The following is a 24,933-nucleotide window of genomic DNA, read 5'->3' as shown; positions in this document are numbered from 1 at the left end:
TCATTGTTCAGATTTTAATCCGCAACCTATGCATGAAAGCTAGCATTCAATTGCAACCAGGGCCTGTTAGATTTACCTTGTAGCCAGCAGCTTCAAAAACCTGTGCATGGATGTGCTTTTTAACATGGCATAGCAGCATCAAACTATAGCTCTTGCGAAAAGACTCGGAGATCTGCGATTATGTATCACCTTCTGTTCCAAAAAACGTGGTTATCAAAGCATTATTTTTATTTTGAAGAATGCTCAAATAGATCTTTCCATACCTGGACCAACCCTTACGGTCACAGTTTCAGTGTGATCTTATCTCGTCTGAACAAAAAGCCTTAGCCTACAACCACACTACAACTGGTGCACATACAGAATCTCTGCTCGCGCATCGACTGTAGCAGCGATCAACCAAAACGACAGTCCGTATACGGGCTGCCAGCAACGAAGAAGGATTCAAGGGATTATATCAGGCTTCCTATTGTTGAAGATGTCTCATTTATCCAGCGTCCTACCACGGAGGATTACTCATTTATCAGCTTTTCTACCACGGAGTACACCTCATTGATCAGGCGTCCTACCACGGAGGACGCCTCATTTATCAAGCTTCCTACCAGTGAGGACGCCTCATTTATCAGGCTTCCTACCAGTGAGGAAGCCTCATTTATCAGGCTTCCTACCAGTGAGGACGCCTCATTTATCAGGCTTCCTACCAGTGAGGAAGCCTCATTTATCAGGCTTCCTACCAGTGAGGAAGCCTCATTTATCAGGCTTCCTATTGTTGAGGATGTCTCATTTATCAAGCGTCCTACCACTGAGGATTACTCATTTATCAGCTTTTCTACCACAGAGGACGCCTCATTTATCAGGCTTCCTACCACGGAGGACACCTCATTGATCAGGCGTCCTGCCACGGAGGACGCCTCATTTATCAGGCTTCCTACCAGTGAGGAAGCTTCATTTATCAGGCTCCCTACCACGGAGGACACCTCATTGATCAGGCGTCCTACCACTGAGGATTACTCATTTATCAGGTTTCCTACTAGTGAGGAAGCCTCATTTATCAGGCTTCTTACCACTGAGGATGCCTTGTTTATCAGGTTCCTATCACCGAGGATGCCTCATTTATCGGGCTTCCTACCATTGACAATGCCTCTTCTATCCTATATATGATGTGCTGCACAGATCCGTTAGACTTATGCATGAAAAAAACATATCCACCAGAAAAAGCATCTACATAGCACACTATAATAATGCATTATTTTACACTGAACACCCAACACCGCCTGTACAGAAACAAGCCCACAAAAATAGGTGCAATCAATCATCTACCGTCCCTGTGCTGGTTGCACCCTGCTTAGACCCTAATACAGGATCAACTACAGGAATATATATATATATCCTTTTTTAACATCTGGAGGCTAACTATCCGTCCCAACCTTCCAAGCATACCATATTTCTGTAGGTTGCCCCTAAACATTAGAAAATACATATTTGTGAAGAGCGGATCTGAGTGTGCCAATATGAAGATAGTACAGTGATACTTGTATACACGTGTGACACGTGTGGTATTACTATGGCGCAAACCTAGCTGAGAGGAGTGATGTTCAGGGCCAAAGGCAAAGATCCAGTTAACAAGTAATTGTAAGGTTAATTGGGCTCAGAGAACACAAAGGACTATTAAAGTGTTGTGATGTAATGTTCTTTAAATGGGTGTTGCTTCAACACAACACACTTATCCTAGCCCCCCGCAAACATCCACCCGGAAAGTGTCAAACTGGCTTTTAGATGTGCACCTTAGAAAAAGGTCTAAATGTATCAAGTTTATTACGATCTGTAACACTGCCAGACTTTACTCAGCCATCATCAAACATTAAAAAGCAAGTATTAATGCGGAAAAATGGTTTAAATGTGCCAATAAAAAAGACAGTGCAGTAGTACTTGTAGGTGTGTGCCATCTGTAGAGCACAAATGTTGAAAGGATTTGGAGAGCTGTACAGAGTCAGAGGTAAAAATGCAATCAATGAGTGATTGGAGAGGTAGTTGGGTTCTGAGAGCAGGGGGGGGGGGGACTATCACAGTGCTGGGATGAAGTGCTCCTCAAAGATGTGCCTTCCCAAAATCCCAGCATGCACTTTGTCTCCATTTGAGGGTGTCCTGGCTGCAGGTGGGCCAACAGTGAATGGAGATGTGAGTTTTGCAGCCATACTCACTGGAATTCTGGTAGGGTGTGGTGAGGATGCAGCTGGTGCTGCTGGCAAGGGGAACCCCTGCAGTGCCATCTGAGTGGGAGAGGAGGTCATACATTTTCATGCCTTTGATAAAGAAGGCTCTGAGGGGCTGGGGCGGAGTCTGGGAGGTCACGGAAAAGGGTGCTTCCACCATCCAGATTCAAGGGTTTGGAAGACAGCTATGAATTGCCTTCCAGGAAGGATGCTTTCTGCTTTCACTTTCTTTAGGAGAGCTGGTACCAGGCAGTGTAATCCCAGAGCGTGTGCTCAGAGCCAAGGATGAATCCAAAGCACTTGGCATCGACTGTCCAGGTTCATCGCATTAGGTTGTTCCTTGTTAGCGGGGTTGAGCTTCAGATAGATGCTGGACGTGAGGGTCCAAATCAACTGTGCATTGTCAACTGAAGTACAAAATGATATAGTGATGATGCACCGAAGCTGTACATTTTAAATGCGCTAGAGACAGTTTTAAATAGCCATATGTATCTGTAGCAGCTGGGCGTGTCAATTCATTCTTCCACAGCTTGATTCAATCAGGACACCAATGGGGAAATGTTAGAAGTTATCAAGTTATTTAATTTTATCTTTTCTACGTTCATATTTTCTTTACCTGAAGGGAAATGTGTAAATTTTTTGTTAATTAACCGAGCTTAAGTTTCTAACAGTTTCATCAACCAAGTGATCTCCCCCCTAATTAAAAACAAACCAGTGACATCTGCCAATCAGACACAAAGTGGATAGCACACCTACTCACCATCCCCTCAGGAACAGATGTGATCACATAAGTACTGCAGGGTCTGCAGAGCTCCGGAAACTACAAGACTTTTGAACACAAACTTATTTTCAAAACAGTCCATTTCAAATAACAGAAGGGGACTCTTCTCAAAGAAGAATATTATGAAGCGAAAGGAAGCAAGAATAAATACATGATATATTGTGTTCACTGAAAAAAACTGACTTACGTGTGTGTGTGACCCACACACACAAAACCACTGAAAGTTACCAGTTATATTTGTTCAATGACTATTATTTTTTTTGCAGTGTACTTAATTTTCAAATAAAGGATTTTAAGGTGCTCTGATGGGCTTTGTTGTGGAGGCATGACAGTAGACCTGGAGAAGGAAACACCCTTCTCCTCTCAGAGCGGTTATCCAGAATGTGTGGCACCTGGAACCACTATAAAGCACAGAGGTCATACCGTCAGCCAAGGGTACATGGAACCACTATCAAGCACAGAGGTCATACCGTCGGCCAAGGGCACCTGGAACCACTATCAAGCACAGAGGTCATACCGTCGGCCAAGGGTACATGGAACCACTATCAAGCACAGAGGTCATACCGTCGGCCAAGGGTACCTGGAACCACTCTCAAGCACAGAGGTCATACCGTCGGCCAAGGGTACCTGGAACCACTATCAAGCACAGAGGTCATACCGTCGGCCAAGGGTACATGGAACCACTATCAAGCACAGAGGTCATACCGTCGGCCAAGGGCACCTGGAACCACTATCAAGCACAGAGGTCATACCGTCGGCCAAGGGCACCTGGAACCACTTTTAACCAGAGGCCATACAGTCGATCAAAGGCACCTGGAACCACTATCAAGCACAGAGGTTATACATTCCGCCAAAGGTACCAGGAACCACTATATAGCACAGAGGTCATACAGTTGGTCAAGGGCACCTGGAAACACTATCAAGCACAGAGGTCATAGTCGGCGGTAGAGTGACTGTCAGATCAGTCACAGAGTATAACAAAAACAGTTCTAGGAGCTCAGTGAAATACCCAGATGCCACCAGGGCAGACGTGTGGGACTGATACAGTCCCAAAGACTAAAGCAGAGAGGTCATATAGTCAGTCAAAGGAACCTTGAACCACTATCAAGCACAAGGGTCAATGCACATGGGTCAATCAGTCGGTCGAGGGTTCTTAGAACCACTATCAAGCACAGAGGTCAATCAGTCGGTCAAGGGTTCTTAGAACCACTATCAAGCACAGAGGTCATACAGTCTGCCAAGGGCACCTGGAACCATGAAGCACAGGGGTCAATCAGTCAGTCAAGGGTACTTGCAACCACTATCAAGCACAGAGGTCATACAGTCGGCCATGGATCGCCTTGCAGTAGTCAAGGGGAGGCTTATTATGAGTTTAGTTTACAACAAGACGCATATTGGAGGAAACCATGACAAATAATTCCTGCATTGTCAGCTCAAAACAAAGAAAAGTTCTGCTTAGTCATTACAAACATTTTATTGTTTTTAGCACTCAGGTCAATGAGTTATTTTTGTGGCACTTAATATAAGCTATTGTTATTGTGTTTGTTAGGGATAGGTTTAGGGTCTACATAAGGGTAATCTTCAGATTACGGGCTAATGCTAAGGCTAGGATTAGCGTTTGAGGTAGGCGTAGGGTTAGAATTAGACCATTTACGAAAGGGATCTGGAGCTATCCTATAAATCATCATTTTACTGTTCACAAATGTCTCCCAGGAACATCCAGCTTGTTATGCCCTCTGCTTTAACAAATCTTGGGCCTTGAGTGTAAAGATAATACTGAAAGAAAAAGAATCAGCTACTTCACAGTTATGATGAACAACGAACCACTGTATACGCAAGTTATAGAACTTTATTACAATGATATAGAGTACGTATGCACCTCACTGGTGGTGTAAACTGTGAATGACTAAGGAGGTGTACTGGCTTTTAAAGCTTCATATTTGAATATCAATTCAAGGGTGAATTAAAAAGCACTATAATGATTAACTTCTTGCCTGATTTTTTGGGAATCAACTACTTTAAAAGGGTGCAGTGCTGCCGCTTTCCTATCTGCTTAATTACAAAGCACAATAAAAGAAAATCTAAAAATAAAAAAAATAGGGCTCAGTAAGAGGTTACACAAATTGACTGTTAGTCTTGCTGCCTTATGGTGGTTTGCTCTCAGAGACTGATGGTTTAATAAAATGAAAGCCCTGAGCAATGCATGGGTAAAAGAAGTCTTTGAATATATAGTGGTTTCTAAAGACCCTCTGTGTTCCTCCAACAGCCACAAATAGGAGAAGCTTGGATTACAATTTACGAGTATGGAGACGGATGGGTTCTGAAGTCAGCTCAGTCCAGTCAAGGAGGACAATGAAAGAAATCAAAGTGAACAAAAACTCTGATCTGCAGGGTTTAACTACAGTGGAAAGAAGGGTACAAAATAAAACTTGAGAATGAAGTGCTAGCAGGAAGTCCTGAGGGGGGCGGGAAACAGGTGCAGTCCAGAGAGAGGGCGGGAGTAGAGAGACTGTCGTCACAGAGTATAACAAAATCAATTCTAGGAGCTCAGTGAAAGACCCAGATGCCACCAGGGCAGACGTGTGGGACTGATACAGTCCCAAAGACTAGGAGCTGAAGGCAAAGCGGAAGACTGTGGGAACAACGGCTTCCCAGTTTCCTTTCTAACTGGAAAAAAGGGTAAGAGGACTATCTGCTATGACTGCTATACACATAGGCTACATAAAAGGCACAGATATTGGTTCCCAGCTCAAAGATGATTTAGGATGCAAACAATTTCACATATGAGGGTTTTTGTGGGTGGGATCAGAGCCATATGCTACCCAACACTGTAAAAACAATTATGACATATACTCCAGCAATAATATAAAGGCCTTGAATGGACCGTAAAAAGCATCCAGTCAAGGCCAGGAAGTTCAGAACGGAGTAAACGCACAAATTCCACTACGGTGCTTTAAAGCTCCTTTCGGATCTTCTGGTCTGTTCTTTTAATGTTCAAGTCTACTTTCTCCACTTTTGTTGTAAGCCTCCCCAAAATGACATCCTGGTCGTCGATCTCATTCTGCAATCCCAGTGCCAGGTTCTTCAGTCGACCAAGTCCAGATGACATCACATCTGTGATGAGAGGAAATGGTTAGCATAGTGAATAAAAAACTCAGTGCTCTCATGGTCAACTTTTCTGAGGGAGGGATGCAGGGAAAGAGAAGGATTGCCCATGGAAGGACTGGGGCAATAGTTTCTCACCTAAATTGTTGTCCACCTTTTGGTGGTAATCTCGGAGCACTTGGTTCTTCGGGTACTGCTGGGAGCTGGAGGAAGAGGCGCCGATTGCATTGTTGCTAACCTCTGTAAGGTAAAAGGACTCACAATAAATGCAACACACAAACAGTTGGGTCTGACAATGTTATCTTTTGGCTAAGTTGTTTACTTAAAAACCAGAAGACTCAAGTTTAAATTCAAGCTTCATCACATGACAATTGTATAATTCACTATCTCCATGTTCCAGATGGCTTTTTTATTCAATATTAAAAATCAGGGACACTCACAAAATCGAAATCTCTAAATAAAGCATTATATAAGAAAAAGGCAATTGTGGTGGCAATAAGAACAAGCTGAACTCTCAGAATCACAATGCTTCAATAGCGGAAATGCAGAAGAACACAAACCCAAGCACCAGGAGTTTGCAATGCACTCTATTATTCTGCAATTATTAACAGAAAATTCACAATTAAAGAAATGGATTGGGTTAAATATTTAGTTTTTTCCTGGACTGAGGGCGTAAAACCCATTGCTCAATATCACTGTATGACTTCATTGCATTGGATTTTCTTCTTCAAATTCCCCCGCCCCCCAAACAAGTATGTGCTTCACTGGGCACTTAGATGGCTGCTCTCTATCCCCGTCGCTGCACTGTATCCCTGTGCTAGTGCCAGCCACAGAACAGCTTTCAGCTCATGGAAACTTCATAGCATTAGCTTGAATTATATCTACTCCATTTACATTTAAAAAAAAAATCTTTTATTGAATTTCACTAACATTCACCAGGTAATAAGCAACAGAAGGCAGGCAGTAGCAGTCTACATTTTAATTTTTTTGTAAAAACCTGGAGTCATTTCCCCTTTGCATTTTAAGCGTGGGTCATGGTGGATTTGGCCTATGCTCACTTTGGACAAGGAAACGGAAACCCTTTACAGCTAAATTAAGTGACATGTTTTTAAAACACCACATCAACCCCATCAATTGTGTCGCCCCTAAAATGTCTAGCTGATCTACTCTCCAGGAAAGTCAGAAATGCCAGATGTCGGCTGGCTCCTTCTTGGGCCATCCATGAGCTACCAACTTACTCATTTTTTATACACATCCAATGCAAGCTTGTCTCAAATATCTCCTCCCAAACTGAGCCATCCTTCTTACCAGCACCACATAAACTTCCTTGTCACCAACTTTTTTCAACATACCTGCAGACACAGTTCACAGACTAAGTTGATATTTTTAAGTGAAGATGTATTCCTTGCTCCTCAAATTCACCAAGTAACAAGCAGGATGCCCCCTTTAACTTGTGTGGTGTATACATGTACCACAGGTTAATAGTCTGATCTTACAATGAAGAGCATTTTACAGACACTAAACTACCAGACGGCTCAACAATGTGCTCCTGTCTGATCCCACCATAGTGCACCCCTGAATCTCTAGGTCCCTGTGAGGCAAAAGCTAGGTTTACTCCATGAATACCCCCCACTACAAAAACAGAGTCCCAAAATTTCCATTCAGCTCAAATGATTTAAGGGATTCTCGTTTAGGAGATCGATCACTCCATTTGTAAATATTCAATCATCTGGGAGCCAAAGGAACGACCCGAGCTTCTCCTCTTCCAGAGGTTATGATGCATTCAAAATCACATCCACCATACTTATTTTAGGCATGTCTTTCCACAGGGAAGCACCCATATATTTTACCTCTGGTACCGTAAGCCGGTAGTTTCAGATTATTTTTTTTTTTTAACTTTTGATAGGGTTAGCACAACACATGAAAACAACTCCTATGCCTGCCTTGCAAACCTCCTGAATCAGCCTTTGAAGAAATGCTCACAGTAAGGCAGAGCTCATCCTTCCAAATCTAACTGTCCTTATCAGCATGATAAACTATAGCAGTGGCATCCAATCAGAATGTAAATGGATTGAGTACTAAGTATACAATAGATCGCAAAACAAACAGTAGCAATGTCTAGGGTCGCTTGCACCTTATATCTTATATGGTACTTATCTTGATACAGTCTTTTAGTCCACAAATGGGTAGAGAATGCCCACACTCCCCTTATTTTCAGTGCAATCACCATAGCTGTCAATCACTGCAGGCAATGTGCCCGCTATCCATATCAGCTTCACCAGTTCCTTGATTAAATGCTCCTGCTAAGATTCAACACTAATTGCACCTCGTACGCCACAGTTTCTGCTGTTTCTTTAAACTATGTGATGAGTGATGAGCAAATCCAAGACAATCTCAGCCATTAAAAGACACCACTGGGACATTTCTATAAATACATATAATTTCCTTCACATTCATTGACAGCTCTCTGACATCGATGTCCATGTTTTATTTTAAAGAGTTTTCTGGTGTAGACACCCGCGCATGGGCAAACCTTTTTCTCTCGCATATACCTGGACTGCGGTTCACTTGTTGAGCATGAACTTTGCCCAGAACACATCAACCTCTTTACTTATGACGAAAACATACATACCAGGTTTAGCATCACTCAAATATGTTTCTCCCACGCAGTACACTTAAAATACCCATTCAAATACACATAGGTAGATGAGCTGGAGTCGAACATTATTCTCAACTGGCCCCTTCTCCTGGAGGATCCATGATGCAAGATTTTAGCATCATTTAAATTATCAAGTTATAACACCAAATAGGTGCTCTATGTATGTATTTTATATCTCTAGCATGCAGTGTGTGTTCAGCTATATGGTATAAAAGGAGTGGTATCAGGGAGTTTGGTTACTTGGTCCTGAAGAATAGTCATGGGGTAACGGCTTGAAACATGTAGACCCTTAGAAAGGCAGGGACATAATTACCTTGACTTTCATCTTCCCTGTTATTAATGATACAGACTAGAGGTCCGAATAAATAACACTTTACCTACTAGGCATGTATTTTTATTTCTCACATAAAAGACCCCCAGGCCTATTTTTTCACTATTTTTCATCATTTATATACATCTGTAAGTCCTCCAATGAAGTTCGTAGGTCGTAAAACGCCCCGTTCCATCACCGCCACAAACACCAACATCTCTCACCCTGAAGCTTATCTGAGCTTTCCACACACCTTTTTACCGTTAAGAGTTATGTTGGATTCTAGATTGTCACTTGTCTTCATACTCATGTAGTGGGTACACTTCTCTAGCATTCTTCTACAAGGTATCTGCATACAAGTAGGCAATCCTGATATGCCCACACGATTGCCTACTTATATGCTGAAAAAGTTCAGGAGCAAGAAAGGACAATTCTTGGCTTTGCAATCCTGGGCTGAGAAACCATTTCACAAGCTTGAGTATACATATAGGCGCAGGAAGTCACAAACCAAAAGCAATAGGTTTACACAGCCTCCCTAAGCAATTATCCAGATCATGAAAACATTGGATGAGGACTCACAATCATAAGCTGATCCTGAACAGTGAGGCAAGAGAATAGAGGCACCTGCCAACTACTCCTTCCCCACTCCAAAAAAAAAAAAAAAACTCAGCACTTATTTTGGGTTCTCAAAATACACCTTGGCCCTCAGAAAGCTTCCAGCAGGCAGCTGACAGCCTATGCTGACAGGGTTGCGTATGCAGCATCAAGTACATTCAATGCCACTCTATCCAGACAGGGCAACATAATCCCAAATGTCAGCTCAACAGTAGCTACCCATAAGGTGCAGCTGATGGGTTTAGCAACTGCATCGGGCTTCATGCATGGAAAGCTCTGGCTAATGCTGAAGCACTGGGTCATTTGGAAATTTCTAGCACTAGATGTGATGAGCTTACCATCTGTGTTCAGCTTCCGTAGGTTTGGATGGCTGGCTTGGTAATTGGCTTCCTGTCCCTTGCCTGCAGCAACAGCGTCTTGCAATCTGGCAAGCATGGGAGGAAAAAATATAGAATTGCAGACACCCAAAAGCTTCGAGGAAGGTCAGCAAGACACCTTGGAACATATAATAATAGGAACAGCGAGAAGAAACAAATAATCAGGAATGAAGTTACCGAAAGAGGGTACCCGTTGTTACAGAGATAAGAAAAATTAAGTAAGGGATGAAGACCATTGATAAAAATCAGGGCTATGATTTCACTGATGTATGACTGTTTCAGTTTGCATTAGGTGTGAAATTTGGATTATTGGTGGATTTTGGTAAGTTGTCCAAATGTGGCTGACGCAGCATCTATGTTTAAACAAAACAGGTTGTCATGTAGACTGGTTTGATTAGATGCGGAATTGTACAGGCATCTGGGCATGCCTGCATGCACATTGACAGGCTTGTGATCCCGCTCTTGAATTGGACATATCTTAACACCATGACACCTTGGTGAAGTCCAAGTGTGCTTTGAGAATACCTATTCATTCATTTTAGCCTGATTGGCGTCATCAGCGATCACACCGAGATCTCCACGACCAACATCTGGACAAATCTAGGTCACTCAAGATGACTTTCTTAGAGAAATAAGTGATTGGTAGAGCCTCTTTTGATTAGTCTTAACTGTTAATTGGCATTCCATAGCTTTTCTTTTAGGCCACAACAGAGTAGGTGAAAAGGGGAGAACTTGTGAAAAGCACATTAAAATGTTAATTACCTATTTTAACTCTGTTATTCATGTGAAAGTATCCCTCTGCCAAAAATTGCTTTGAGAAGGATATGTACTGTGAAATAAGGAGAGTATTTTCTGTTTTATGACTGGTCAATGGCACACCAAAAAAAAAAAAATACAGGGCAAACATCCAAGTAGGAAGAATATTAATTCCAAGGATCACTTTGAAGAAACAACCAAACAGTGACGTTTGAAGCAACAATGGCACTGCAGTCCACGGCTTTGGGCCACGTGACACCAACTAGAGTGCAAAACATCCTTAAGATGCATAACAAATAACTCTTTCACACAGCATGCTAAAAAGTACATGTATATAGGCAATAGATGGCTAGAGTGTAGAAGACTTGTTGGAGTGAAATACTTGGCATGCCAGCAATTAATGGCAAAGCTGGGGACTGCCCAGGTTAGGCTCAAGTGGAAACACCGGCTACAGTTTCTAAGAAGAAATCATCTGCAAGTAAGCCCATAGCAGACAAGATTCTGTCCAACCCCTGAAGGTTTACCAGAAATGGACAGCTATGGGATAAACAAGGCTTGATGTAAACTGGAATTATGCCAATATCAGGACGTGGGAATAAGAATGAAGCAGGGCGATCATGCTACACATCCAGGATTTCTAGAGAGGCACAATTATTAAATAACTCAGCTTTAGGTCTCTTTCTTTAAAGCATCTTATGGATGACGCCCATTTGCAGGGTGTGGTTAACATCCAAACTGAGGAGGAATACAGTATCTTAGCGACTTCTGATGCGAGTGGCCTCAAAACAAAGATTACAGACAAGAAAAAAGAAATGAGAATTAGAAAAGCTTATAAAAAGTGAAAAAGGCCAAACGTCCCAAATTATCCACAAGGCTGAAACTTTAGGAACTGGTGTTCTGTGGTTTCTAGTAGACAACATTTGCCTACTGTTTACAGACCCAGGATGGGGGTTTGCTCCCATACGTGAAGTGAAAAAAATTGTACCCATCTAGAAAACAAGAAATTAGCAAAAAGTTGGGTATTAAGAATTTCACTCAAACAGCTGAGACAGATTTGTTCTTTGAAAGATGGTTGAGTAAGGGCAAATTAGATCTTGAGGTGTGTGGTGGGGTCTTCAAAGCACACCCTACACATTATTGAGCAGGTTTGATTGTGTAGTGGAAGGTGAACTATGTTTAGACGTGGCTGTGGATGCAGCAACGCATTGTGGTTAAAATGTATATGGCAAACACGTTCCCACTCATTACTGGATGTCTACAAATGGAAGGCTATTTAGGGGTGTAGGGGGAGTGCAGTCCCCTGCAATCACTGTGTCTTTGGTTTATGGGCAGTAACATCCATTCAACTAATATTGGATTTTTAGGCTGAGGCCCCCTGTGCAGTGGTGAGCAGTCCAAAGGTTCAGTTGTGGAGGGGGGGAAGTACAATGCATTCACCTGTTATTGGGAGTGTACTCTGGAGCTGCAGCAGCTGCAGGTGGCTCAGCAGGTTTCGCTTTGAAATAGTTGACAAAGCCCCCAAAAACACTCTTGATGTTATTGATGTGCCTCTGGCTCGTCTTCAGGTCCTGCTCCATAGAATCAACCATTCGCTCTGTCCGCTTTAAGGCCTCTCCCTGGCGAACAAGCTCCTGCAGAACAAAAGAAGAGGTTATGAGGGACAAAAGATGGTTGAAGTGCTTAGGAGAAGGCAGCATTAGAAATAGGCAAGAATTCAGGAGGAGCCATCTGGGCTGGAAGTCCAGGAAGCAGGGACAGGAGCACAGGTGCGGGTAGTACGGTCAGGTGCCATGGAGGAGGGAGTAGCCAAGGGCCCAGAACAGAGCCAGGTCATCAGAAGGGAGGCTAGCTGCCCTGGTGGAGGAAGCCAGGTTATCAATGGGCTTGACCAGGAATGCTGGAAGTGGCAGCCAAATCATTAGTGGAAGGGCCAGGCCCAGGAGCCCAGGACAATGGACCACCAAAAACAATATGAGGGATACAGACGGAGGGAGCCAGATCAGCAAGCGACATATAAGAGCCCTCCGAGAGTAAACATGAGCATTGTGAGCAGGGTCAGATGCTCAGGAGGCGGCAGCCGGGCCAGGAGCCGAGGAGGCAGTAAAGTAATCATGAAAGAGGACCAGCAGCCCAGGAAGAGTCAGAAGGTGATCCTAAGGATGGAATGGAATACCAAGAAGAATCTCTGGGGCTGCTGTGGGTCATGGATAAGGGCCCTGGAGGAACTATGCAATAACGAGACACAGCTAGGAGCCTAATTGCAGAACCATGTCATCACAAGTTCAGGAAATAAGCCTGTGGGGAGGGTGCATGGCAATCATGGGGAGGGGCAGGCGCTCACGATGATGGTGCTGGGCCGCAACAAGCACGGTCAGGTGTCAGCAAGAGGGAGTCTACATGATGCAGTCTGCCGCCCGGGAGAAGACAACCAGGTCACATGAGGCATGTGGCAGCAGCCCATGAGGATAGAACAGGGCCATCATATGATAGTGCCATGATGCCAGAAGGGGAGAACCAGGTCGTCACTAGCAAGGTCAGACACCCAGGAAAAAGCAGCCAGGAAGCGAAGAAGAGTACTGCACCATTGCAGGCAGAGTCAAATGTCCAACATAAAGGGAGCTGAGCCATCATGGACAGCAGGAGATGGCAACATGAACATTTTAGTCTAAGGAAGGCTTCAATATAAATTACTTTAAGGAAACTGAATGGCATACTGAAAATAGCCAGAGCTGGTGCCACCTTTGGCTGAAGCTTACACATCACACAAACAATGTTCAAATAAATCACTGGATTGGTCTCTTATCACAAACAAAATACATAAGCATAAGGTCACCAAGGTCAAAGGCAATTCTTATCACAGACGTGTGCAAGGTTAGTCTGATCACGCGCCTCATGAGTATCACTGCCAGGCAGCGGCATGCAACCAGAGAATACAAACGCGAACTAATGGCTTAAGAGGAATCTTGGAACACAGTCAGCTGATTTTATGTGCTTGCGGTTAGCAAAGTAAACCCTCTGCCCTACAGTAATCAGTGCAGTACTAGAATACAGCAGGGTACTACCCCTTTTATTTTGAGCTTAAAGGCACATTTTGGAAGCAAATGTGCCACACCCACAGTTCAAAACTTAATACAGATGGGGTGTATAGGAGTTTATGCCGAGCACTGCACATTACCTTGGATCCCAGGGCTAATACAAGCATCTGAAGGAGCACTTCTAGGCTTAAGATGGATATTGTACAGGTGAAGGAGTTGGATAGGTCATATGGGTTATTCAAACAGTACAACAAACACACAAAAGGTGATGGAGTAATGCTGGCAATTTGTCTAACCACTGGCAACCCCTCGGGTAGCATTCAAGCCAACTGTTCTTTTGCCTACCATGTTGCCTCAGATTAGACCCGCCCATATGCAAAGTGGCCTTGGTCCTGCTTCAATAGAAACAATCTAGCCCAAACATTCAAGCCGTGTTCTCTCTGAACCAGAATACAAGCACCCGAAGACAAGGGTTCGGCCTAAAAGGGCCTCTTCAGTCGAGTGCAGCTGGATTCCAGTGACACAGTTTAATAATTATGTTTATAAATATGCATTCATTTGTTCTTCTTAACAAATGTACATATTACTTATGGTTATATTAGTCTATGTTTAACACTGCTTAAATAAGTACATTTTTTAGCCTATCTACAATTGCTTCACCACTGATTTATCAAAAAAAAAAAAGAATATATAAATTAAAAAAACAAATTAGCTTAAAGTACAACACTTGAAAGTCTGAGTTTATTAAATAAAACTTAAAATCTACGTATATTAACTTTCTTATACATCTATACCTTCGATGTACTTATGTATCCATATATTTATTACTTTATTTCAGCATCTCCAATGCCCTACCCTATACCTCTTTCAATATATCCTCTACTGTCACTCTGACTCATCCCAAACCTCATTCTACAACTCTCGCCAATACACTAACCTATACCTCTCAATATATCCTCCACTCTCAGACTCATCCAAAACCCTATTCTACTACTATGCCCTCCAAAATATCCCTTTCAAGACTCTTCCCTCCACTGGCTCTCCTTGCATCATCTCAAACCTCTTTTACTGTTCAGATTTCCCAAACAAGTCTTTCAAAACCCTTCCCTTGGACTCTTCCCCCACCTCCCCTTTGCCCATTCCAAACCTCCTCTTACTGCTATGATCTCCAAATAAACACTTTCTAGACCCTTCCCTCCACTATCCTTTTCAATCCAACTAACCGACTCACATGTCCACCGCTCAAATTCATTTCTTATTTCCCTAAACTAATTCCCCACTAATCCTGTTTGGGTTCTGGAGTAGAGTGCTACCTGCCGAAAAGCACTTGGACGCCTCATCAAGGGTAGTAAGCGCTATACAAGTACAAATCCTTCCCTCTTCTATACCGCCACTATTGTTTTCAATCCAACTAACAAATGTGTATGTCCACCGCTCAAATTAATTTCATATCTCTCTATACAAATTCACAACTAACTCTGTTTGGGTTACAGAGTAGCCTGCTACATGCCGAAAAATGCATTTGATTCCTCGTCATGGGTGGTAAGCGCTATATAAATGAAATTACAATAGTGAGGAAGGAACCCAAGTGTAGGCACTCCCATGGCCACTCCAAACACACAAAAGGTGATGGGAGAAATATATCTAATCTGTCTAACCACTGGTTACCATATGGTTAGTATTCCCATCCATTGCTTGTGTACCATGCTACATAAGATTATACCCAAAATCAAGTCTGAACTGCTTTTGTAAGACTGATGTAACTTTCGAAGTGGCAAAGAGTATATCCAGATGGGTGTCCTTGCTCACTGTGCCAAAGGATTCAAGCTATACCTCAATGACTAGGCCTAACATGGCTATTACCAGTCTGGGCTCGCTTGTGTCATTGTGGAGGAGACCTGGTCTGGCAATGTGGGATGGTCTGTTTTCATGAGGAGCAGGGTCAGTGCTGATTTGCATAAGGTGTGCCTTGTCTAGAGTGTCCTCAGAGGGCAAAAACACAAAAGGTTGAATGCTACCCGAGCGATTGCCAGTGGTAAGACTATGTGCAAGCATTCCTCCTATCCTCTTTTGTGGGACTGATACAACCAGTACAAAGACAACATTATATACAGCCTAAGGCGGGCGGACAAAAGCACACACAAAGAGGCTTTGTTTGGTCATTTACAATTTACATGGTGGTGTATACATAAAATATTTGGGGGGGAGGGGGGGTGCAGGACATTCAACATTGGAGCCTATCACGTTAATGTGAAAAGATTTAATGGGGGACCAACATGTCAAACACCTAAGGGCCTAGATGTCTCAGAGGTAACAAGGATACCCACCAATTAAAAAAGAAAAGCCAAAGACATTGTATATTAACTGTGTATGTAGTAAGGACTCCCTTAATACGTACATACATTGTTAAGTTAGCATAACCACGTTAGATGTTAGAAAGCCATCTTGCTGCTTTTGCGCACGACACTGCATCTACATGTTATTGTTTAAACGAACTGCTGGCTCGCGCTTTGCCTCACACGAGAGCAATCTGTTGTTACCATCCCTAGCTCTGCGCAGCGACCTTGGTCTGTACACGGTGCAACAAGAACAGTCTGGGTCGTTGGACAATGCATGTTTTCCACTCTGGGTTGATCGACTCACTTTTTTAGCCATAACATAAAGCCAGCTGCGAATACCTGAAAGTTGGTGCGTTTAATATTGCAGACATCATGTTTAGTATTCAGACCGAAGACGAGCCTTCCTGCGAGAAGACTCCTGATGCTCCTGTGATGTGATTTCACTAAGCTGATCTTTGAGGTATGGGGCCCCCCATTCAAGCCTAAGAGACCTTCTATTAGCATAATAATAATATTAGCTTCTTAGTAAAGGGAAGGTGGTAGCATCCACTGTCATTTATAACATGATCACTCCTTTTATATTCTATGGTATTGTAACGATGCTGATGGTTTTAATTATAATCATTTGTCTGCTTGTATTAGCCAAAGTACTGCATCTTAGGACACGTGGTCTATAAAAATAAACTCTTTATTTTCACCGTGTCTCATTTGATTCTTGTTGTGGACTGATGTGAGAATAATATACGAACAGGTATTTCCGATTCCCACCATTCCTGAGAGTACACTGAGTAGCTTGTTCTGGGTTGTCTTTTCATTGGGATCGCCGAGCCAAATCTCGGATAACGAATGGGACACTTATGCTAGCCGGATACTGGGTTCTGGGGTGAGTTTCTGGTACACCACAATTCACTGAGGTCCTGGGGTTCTACGCATAGTTCTGTGTATAAGCAGAATCCCTGCAACATGGCGCACCTAACGTTTGGTCTATGAGTTGAAACGCCTTAGTAGTGCTTATATTAGTCCACGACACCCTCATTCTTGTTTCCGGATAACAAGTCTGACGGATTTAAACCTACCTATTTCTGTTGATATAGGTTTCTTCAAGCTTGATCATTAAAAAGGTTATTGAACCCTTGTGCTACTGAACGCTTCAAGTGTAGCTTGTCCTTATGGCGGTAGATATTGCGGCGCATAGCCGTGCAGCTCTGAAACGTCATTTGACGCAGTATGGGGTGCCGGACACTGGTATGAACGTCATCTTTGTGGTAGGAGCCGATGCGGCTCATCCCTATGAGTTGTTCTACTCTTGGGTGACGATTCCGGCGGTGAGTGAGGATGATAATACCTTTCATTCTTACACTGCCACTGCCGTGCCAGCGAACTATACACCGTATAGGACACAGGAAATACCAATATCTGCTTGGCAGCATCTTATTTGGTTTAATGGCGCCCTTCATCATGTGGTTATACCGCCGAGAATGGGCCCTTTATCGATTGCAGGGGCCACTTGGCCGGTACTAGCCGGATTTACGCCTCATCCCCGTTACCTCACGGTGACGGTGGCTGAGTTGCGTGTACTGCACACTGCCCTTATTACAGTATATAGGGCGTTGGTGCAGTACGTTTCGCGCAATATGCAGGCGGGGGCACCTGCTGTTGCGGGACAACCTACTGACCACCACGCGGTAGTCATTAGTCCTGTTATGGTTAATTCTGTTATGGGCAAGCGCCCCCTAACTAGGGATGATTTCCCCTTTTGGCTTGCTGAAAAATTTGACCAAATAGAAGCGGTATACCCGAATACATCTCCTGTGGAGAAACACAGGATCCTTACCATTAGTTTGCCTAAAGACTTGGTCCCCGACATGGATGATTGTGTAAACTGGGGCAAGGTCTTTGCAGCGACGTACTCGCAGTGCTTTGGCACTCCGTCTATGTTGATGCTGCCCTCCGTTATTAAACGTGTTCAAGATAACCACGGTGCGGAGTCTGCGATAGAATTAGGAATGCGGCTCCTCGGACAGTTTGACCTGGTGGCTACCATGATAATGGGTAACCTTAAGGGTGATGCTATGCAGTTCCAAGTTCGTAATGAACTGAAGAAAGTTGCTGATGAGGATAAGCCGCGGGAATTTGCGAGAATAATCTAGTCTGCGTACAGAGATTTGGGTCGTAGCTCTTTAGGAGTTAAGCCTGTGATCAAAACTCCCGATATTAAGCAGCAGGGTAAGGCGGAAGCCTCTGGTAAGGATGACCGTCCAAACTTTCAGAAACCGAATTGGCGGTCGAAACAGGGAAAGCAGCAGCAGAAACAGGGCTCTCGGCCTGCCTCTCCCGTTCAGTCAGGTAGTGAACGCACTTATGATCTGCGTGATCGTGCTACTATTAAGTCTCCTGATAGATTTCAGGTTTCTGAACAACGTTCTCCTCGTTCTTCACAGGAAACATCGGCTTCACAGTCCGGTGGCGGAGGCGGTGGCAAAGGTCGGGGTGCTCCACAAACACGTGACCAGCCCCGACAGACTGAGGGTAAAGGCAAGCAGGACGAATTTGCACGACAAAGACCCCCGTTTCAGAAGAAGAAAGTGGCTGCTCTGACGGCAAGGTATGCCTCACATAGTGCGGACACAGCTTCGGAACCGGACATGGGCGCTGACGCTACTGGACAGCGCGGCGGAAATTACCATAGTCCGTCAAGCTCTGCGTCCATTTCTGGCGGCGACAGCAACTGATATATTGGGTACTGTTGAAACAGCTGACACCAGAGTGGCTCCCCCTGACAGACTTTATGAAATAGTCTTACTAATTGAGGGCGACATACAACGTACAATAAAGGGGATTTTTTGGGATAATCTGACTACCACCTATGATATCCTCCTAGCGGAGGCAGATTGGCCCCCAGCTTTCATTTTAGAAGCTCCTAGAGGGGAGGAGGTGATCCTCCCGTCCTTTGCGCACACAGTGCCTAAGGACCAGGCTGAAGTGTACGCTGAGGAGTGGGCGCTGGCGCTTGCGCCGGCGGTGTATCGTACTCAGGTGGGTTGGGACAGGCTGTCCCCCTGCCATGAGATTCCATTGCCCCAGCCTCAACCCCAATATCCCATGCGTCGTGAAGCTAGACCGCACGTCGCGGCGATCCTTGAACAATTGGAATATCAGGGTGTTATTGAAACCTGTGTGTCCCCTATGAATAACCCTTTATTCACTGTAACGAAGCCTGACGGCTCGTACCGTTTAGTTTTGAATTACCGGCACCTAAATTCCCATTGCCGGACCTGCGCGGTACAAAATACTCACAGCTCGGCTCTTGTCGACAGTCTCGTGCGTAAAAGATTTAAAACTACACTTGACATTTCCAACGGCTTTTTTAGCCACAACCTGTCCACACTGAGTAGCCAGTGGACGCGTTTACTTCGGGCGGCAAACAAAAACAGTTTACGAGATTAGCCATGGGCTACAAAAATAGCCCTGGCGTCTTTTCCGCTCGCGTGGTCTCTCTCTTAGAGAGAATAGACCCCGACGCATACTCCTATGTTGATGATATCTATCTCACGGATGATGAGCTGATGCCACATCTGTCTCGAGTCGACAATATTATTGTGAGTTTTGCGGACTATGGCTACAAATTTAATTTTGCGAAGTCTCACATCGCGGAATATACAGTGTTGTTTTTGGGCTACGAGCTCAACAATGAGGGTAAGGGATTAGCGCCTCACTTTCTGGAGAAGTGCGCATGTTTGCGCGCTCCTACAACGCTGAAAAAATTACAATCTCTCCTGGGCTTTCTGAATTTCGGACGTACGTATATTCCGGATTATGCCCAGCGTATCAAGCCGCTTTATGCCTTGGTACAACCTTCCTTTTCGAAGTCTAGCTGGCAGCTAGAACACTCTGCTATTCTACAGTCTTTACAGGCTGATCTTCTTGCTTCACAATACTTGCTGACGCGTGATAACCGCACTAACCTGGTAATAAGAATAGTACCAGGCGCCGTGGGTTTCACGTATTTGACGTTTAATGAGGGCGATACAGTCCCCATTGCGTATAAATCACACTTGTACACCTCTGCTGAATTACGTTTTTCAACGGTCGAGAAAGTTCTGACGGCTGTACAGATGGCGATCCTTAAAGAGCACGCACTGTCGCATGGGAAACAGATTCTGGTTGTAACACCGTATCCTGCCCTAGAGGCAGTGACTAAAGCAAGTGTACCAAATTCTAAAGCTTTGCATCCACGGTGGATACAATGGGCCACAACTCTGACATCTCCAGATGTCACTTATATCTTTGACGCCTCATTACAGACTCAGGAGTACTTGCAGTATGAATTCGTTCATCCAGCTCCTCTGTCTTTGCGCCCGCTCGAAGAATACCATTGTGTCATATACACTGACGGCTCGGCGCAGCCCGCGATTGGATCAAAGCACGCCTATTCTGCGGCTTGCGCAATTGTAGTAGGTACATTCGTAAATGGTGAATTCCAATCTGATGCAGTGCATACGCAGTCATTGGGTGATTGTACCGCACAATTGGCGGAGCTTCGAATGTTATTCACACTCTTGGTCATCAAAGACTTGGTGTCCATGCTGTCGGTAACAGCTTGGCTGACGAGGCAGCAAAAACCGCAGTGGCTACATACTTAGTGGCAGCAGTTACAAGATCCAAAAGTAAGATTGATGATGACATCTTGGCAGCTATTGCTGCTACACAGAAGGGAAGTGATTACCCGAAGGGTTTTCCTTCTCGTTATGTTTATCACTTAAGTCCTGATAACGTCCCGTTAGAGAGAATTAACGACGTTGGTGACAGAATTATTCCCAACGCGGACTGCAGACCAGCACTGATACTAGCAGCGCACGAGGGGTTGGCGTCAGCCCACGCCGGCGTGTCTGCTACTATATCTCTGTTACAACAACGTTACTGGTGGTTTGGTTTATATAAACAAGCGCGCGCTTATGTTCTTGATTGTGACATTTGCCAACAGATTAAACCTTCTACTGTTGCGCGCCCACCACAAACACAGTTGTACATATCTAATAAGCCATTTGGTTGTGTTTATTTAGATCACTGCGGTCCTTTTTCTTCTGATACTGCGTACAAGTATATCTTGGTTGCAGTGGATTCGTGCACACGTTTTCTCTGGGTATGGCCACAAAGGAGTGCTGACTCGCGGACTGTCATCAGGGATTTGCGTGTCTTTGTGGGAACTTTTGCGTGTGGTACCTTCCATTCTGATCAGGGCCCTGCGTTCGCCTCTAAGGCTTACAAGGAGGCTATGAGAAATTTGGGGGTCCAAGTCAAATTTTTGTCCCCCTACCGACCGGAGGGTAATAGTGTGGTGGAGCGAATGAACCGTGACTTAAAGCAATCTTTGACAGCACGTGTTTTAGGCACAGGCCGGAACTGGCTGGCCCATTTGTATAACGTTCAACGTGCTCTTAATAATCTCCCTAGAAGGTCTCTGGGTGGGCGGACCCCGTACATGATGCTCTTCGGAATCAGAATGTTTGTTACAGACCTTGATGGTCTAGACATGGCGGCGTCGACCGCACCCTTTGACGTAGATGATCACTGTGCTGTTTTGCAGACCCTACAAGAAGCCAGAGACACTCTTTCGAAGGAACACTTGCCCTCCACATCTGAAGCGGAGGTTCAGATTCCGGCTGGCTACCCCGAGTTGGAGACCTGGTCCGTGAGAAGGTGGAGAACAAGAAGAAGGAGTTCGGCCCCTCTTATCGTGCACCAGTTCCAGTGCTTGGAGTGCAGGGTACAAGAACAGTCATTTTACCTCCACTTCCTGGTCGAAAAGAAAACAGGTACATCTCTATTGACAATGTCAAACTTCAGCAAGCCGATACTTCTTAGTCTGACTCCTGCGGTTTCATGCCAGACGATGCAAAGAAATTCAATGTTGGTTCCTGCTTCTAACACCTTGTCTGATGTTGCCATCGAGATGCAGTCAGTTACTGATCCCTTGTTAATACCACCGGCTGGTGGTCTGCCCGACGAGACTAAGTATGCTTATCCTACGAATGGTCACTCGCCTGTGTTACAATCCACGGCGGTTGACCAGTCCCGTTTCTCCTTTGACACTAACTTTTTGCCCTCCACCCCCCCTTCGAACATTGCTGTTTTTGTAAGCTGGTTTAAAAGACATTTTTTGGTTACCCCTTGGACATACATTTGGCTGTTGCTTTTCAGTATTTTTTTGTTTATGTCCATTGGATTTGTAATAGTGTTTTTCCGTCTGGTGGATGGTCACTATCTCAAGGAGAGATCAACGATTAGACTTATCAATGGAACTTTGGCCCCTCACTCCTCGTCCCACATCATAAAAAGGGACCAGACTTTTGTGAATATTACTGCCTGGCCCGTTTTGGATGGAATCGCGTGGGATGCTGTTAAATTCCAAATTCATGGGCCTACAGAGGTCATCAATGTACCTAATGTGTTTCGTGTTTCTATGGGTGATGTGGTTAAGCAGAACATACGTTCTGATGATTGGGATGTTCACGCCATTGAAGCACTGTTTTCAGATTTGAAATATTATGCGGCTTTTGATGCTGAGGATTTATATGAAAATGCGGCTAACTATGCGGAACAGTATTGTTTTCAGCATTATGGCAATCACTTCCTGCATAAAGCGAATACATTTAGAAATTTTGTAAATTTTACCCAATGGGAGCACTGTCCCACCCCCTCTTTCGGCAGTTCACCTACATTAGTTGATAAGTATACTTATTTTACTGATTTCAGTGTTTCCGACCCGGCATCCTTTTATTTTAAAGTTATGCCTGAGTCTGCCTCGAAGGTTAGACTGACACACACCAAATTACTTTATTCTAAGTCCTTTATGGATGAGTTGTCAATCAAAGGTTATGATCTATGGAAGGCTACTATTGATCTTAAGTCGGTTTGGGGTTCCAAACCGTGGCAGGTTCAGGGAACTGAAGCTTTACATCGTGCCTGTCTCGTACCAAATCATATGTTGTTTTTGAATTCAACCATCTTCCAAACCACCTGTTTCGGATTGGCCACTTCTAAAAAACTAAATTCCCCTTCTGTGCCGGATCTGGGCGCTTACCCCAATTGGGATAACCACACAGATCTGTCCCTTCCTGATTTGCAGTCATTGGTTTCTAATACATCCTTCAATATTTCGAAATTTAGTAGTGAAGGATGGTTGCTTTGGCAAAGCAGTACCGATGCCGGTCAACGTCGTTTTCTAGGTCTGAAACCGGGGTATACTCAACAACGCGTAGACCCTCGGTTTGAGTCATCTCATACAGTAACTACCTACTCTGTAGGGAAATTAGGTCAGTCCTGGCTGCGACATTCCACCTTGGCATCTGTCAAAGTTCATTTATCAAAATTACATGACAAAATGGATTTGAATGATTTTGTTAAAGGTCCTGTGGGTGGCAGAACAAAAAGGTGGGCGTATGCTATTTACAACGAAGTATGGAAATTGTCGCAAGTTGAGGCGGCTTCCAGATTGAGAGCTATTGATCAAGCCAATATGGAAAAGGTATTGGCAGTTATTGATAACAGCATTAACACTCTTTCTTCTAGAATTTATATATTAGACAATATTGTTTCTTCAATTGTTGATATTGTACATGATGATATGTCTGTATTGTACCATGGTCAAAACCAGTTGCGTTCTGTTATGCAGTTTGCGTGGACTTTACAAACGTTAAAGGCAGGAAAGGTCCCCTGGGACTATCTGAATACAACATCATTATTCCTTCCCTTTAACCTTACTGTAAAGCAGCAGTTCATGTCCATGAAAGATGCTACATATTCATTGTTACACATTGAAAAGTTAGAGCCGCTACCCTTCTCTGTGGCGGAATTGAATTCGGCCGTGTGGTTAGTACATGGGTTGATCACTCTTCCGTTTGCACTTTTTAAGTTTACGTCTTGTATGAAACACTATGCTCTGGGTAGATATGAACAGCTGGGTACCGCTTTCATACATGAGGTTTGGTCCCTCCCTTTTACGTATAGATGTACAAGGGACGGTACTGAGGTTTATCTGAAAGGTGAGGAATGTACCACGACACCTGATCGTTCTGTAGTATGTAGGCACATTCAGTTGCACGGTGCTTGCAATGTACACGCCCCGAATTTGGCCTGCGTCCTCAAAGGTATCCCAGTTCCCGTGATTACGTCATCTTTCACGCTGCTTGCAAACGGTAGTTATTTGATTTTGAATAATGAAGCTTGCTGCGGGATGTTAGTGGGGATCCCATACATAGTAACTATCGCAGAGAGTAGTTTGCTGCAATAATGTTCTATTTCCTCCCCCGCATGGGCGGCTGGATGTTTCCATCTGGCCTTCGATTCCGACCTTGAAAGCAGAGTTCAACAAGATGAGCAGAATAAGAGCTCTATTGTCCCAAAAGGAGGTGCCATTGACTTCCTCCCGAGAAACATTTGTCCTTCACGTAGCAAATACGCGCACTGAGGTAAAGGCGCTTTTGAATACTGACCTCCCCCTGCATTTTGGAGCTTTGATCCAAACAATTTTCAATGCCTCGTCCACAACCGGCCTGGCTCATTTTTTTAAACTTGTGGGCTCAGGCCTCGTGACCTCCTTCCAAACTATTTTTGGTGTGATTCCGGCATTTTTTCACTCTATTTTCTCGAGCGTCTTTGGAGGTGTCCCGCTGATTCTGGCGCTGGTGGCAGGTGTGCTGCTTTTGCTTTTCATACTACGGAATGGCTGCTCTTTCTGTGCCTC

At 44.2% G+C, this 24,933-nt stretch overlaps 1 protein-coding gene across 1 annotated transcript in view; it reads right to left on the bottom strand.

Moving 5' to 3' along the window:
* Positions 1–4,449: 4,449 nt before the first annotated feature.
* Positions 4,450–24,933, bottom strand: part of SNAP29 (synaptosome associated protein 29) — a 50,120-nt gene continuing 29,636 nt past the window's right edge. The window contains exons 3-6 of the mRNA XM_085636164.1: positions 12,251–12,444; positions 10,019–10,104; positions 6,235–6,336; positions 4,450–6,105 (exon numbers count right to left, since the gene is read on the bottom strand). Of these exons, the coding sequence (XP_085492290.1) occupies positions 5,945–6,105; positions 6,235–6,336; positions 10,019–10,104; positions 12,251–12,444 (543 nt within the window). The 3' untranslated portion in view covers positions 4,450–5,944. The remainder of the gene's footprint in view (positions 6,106–6,234; positions 6,337–10,018; positions 10,105–12,250; positions 12,445–24,933) is intronic.

This window comes from Triturus cristatus, chromosome 11 (assembly GCF_964204655.1).
Source record: "Triturus cristatus chromosome 11, aTriCri1.1, whole genome shotgun sequence".
Lineage (NCBI taxonomy): Eukaryota > Metazoa > Chordata > Amphibia > Caudata > Salamandridae > Triturus > Triturus cristatus.
This window is presented reverse-complemented; position numbering and strand designations above follow the sequence as displayed.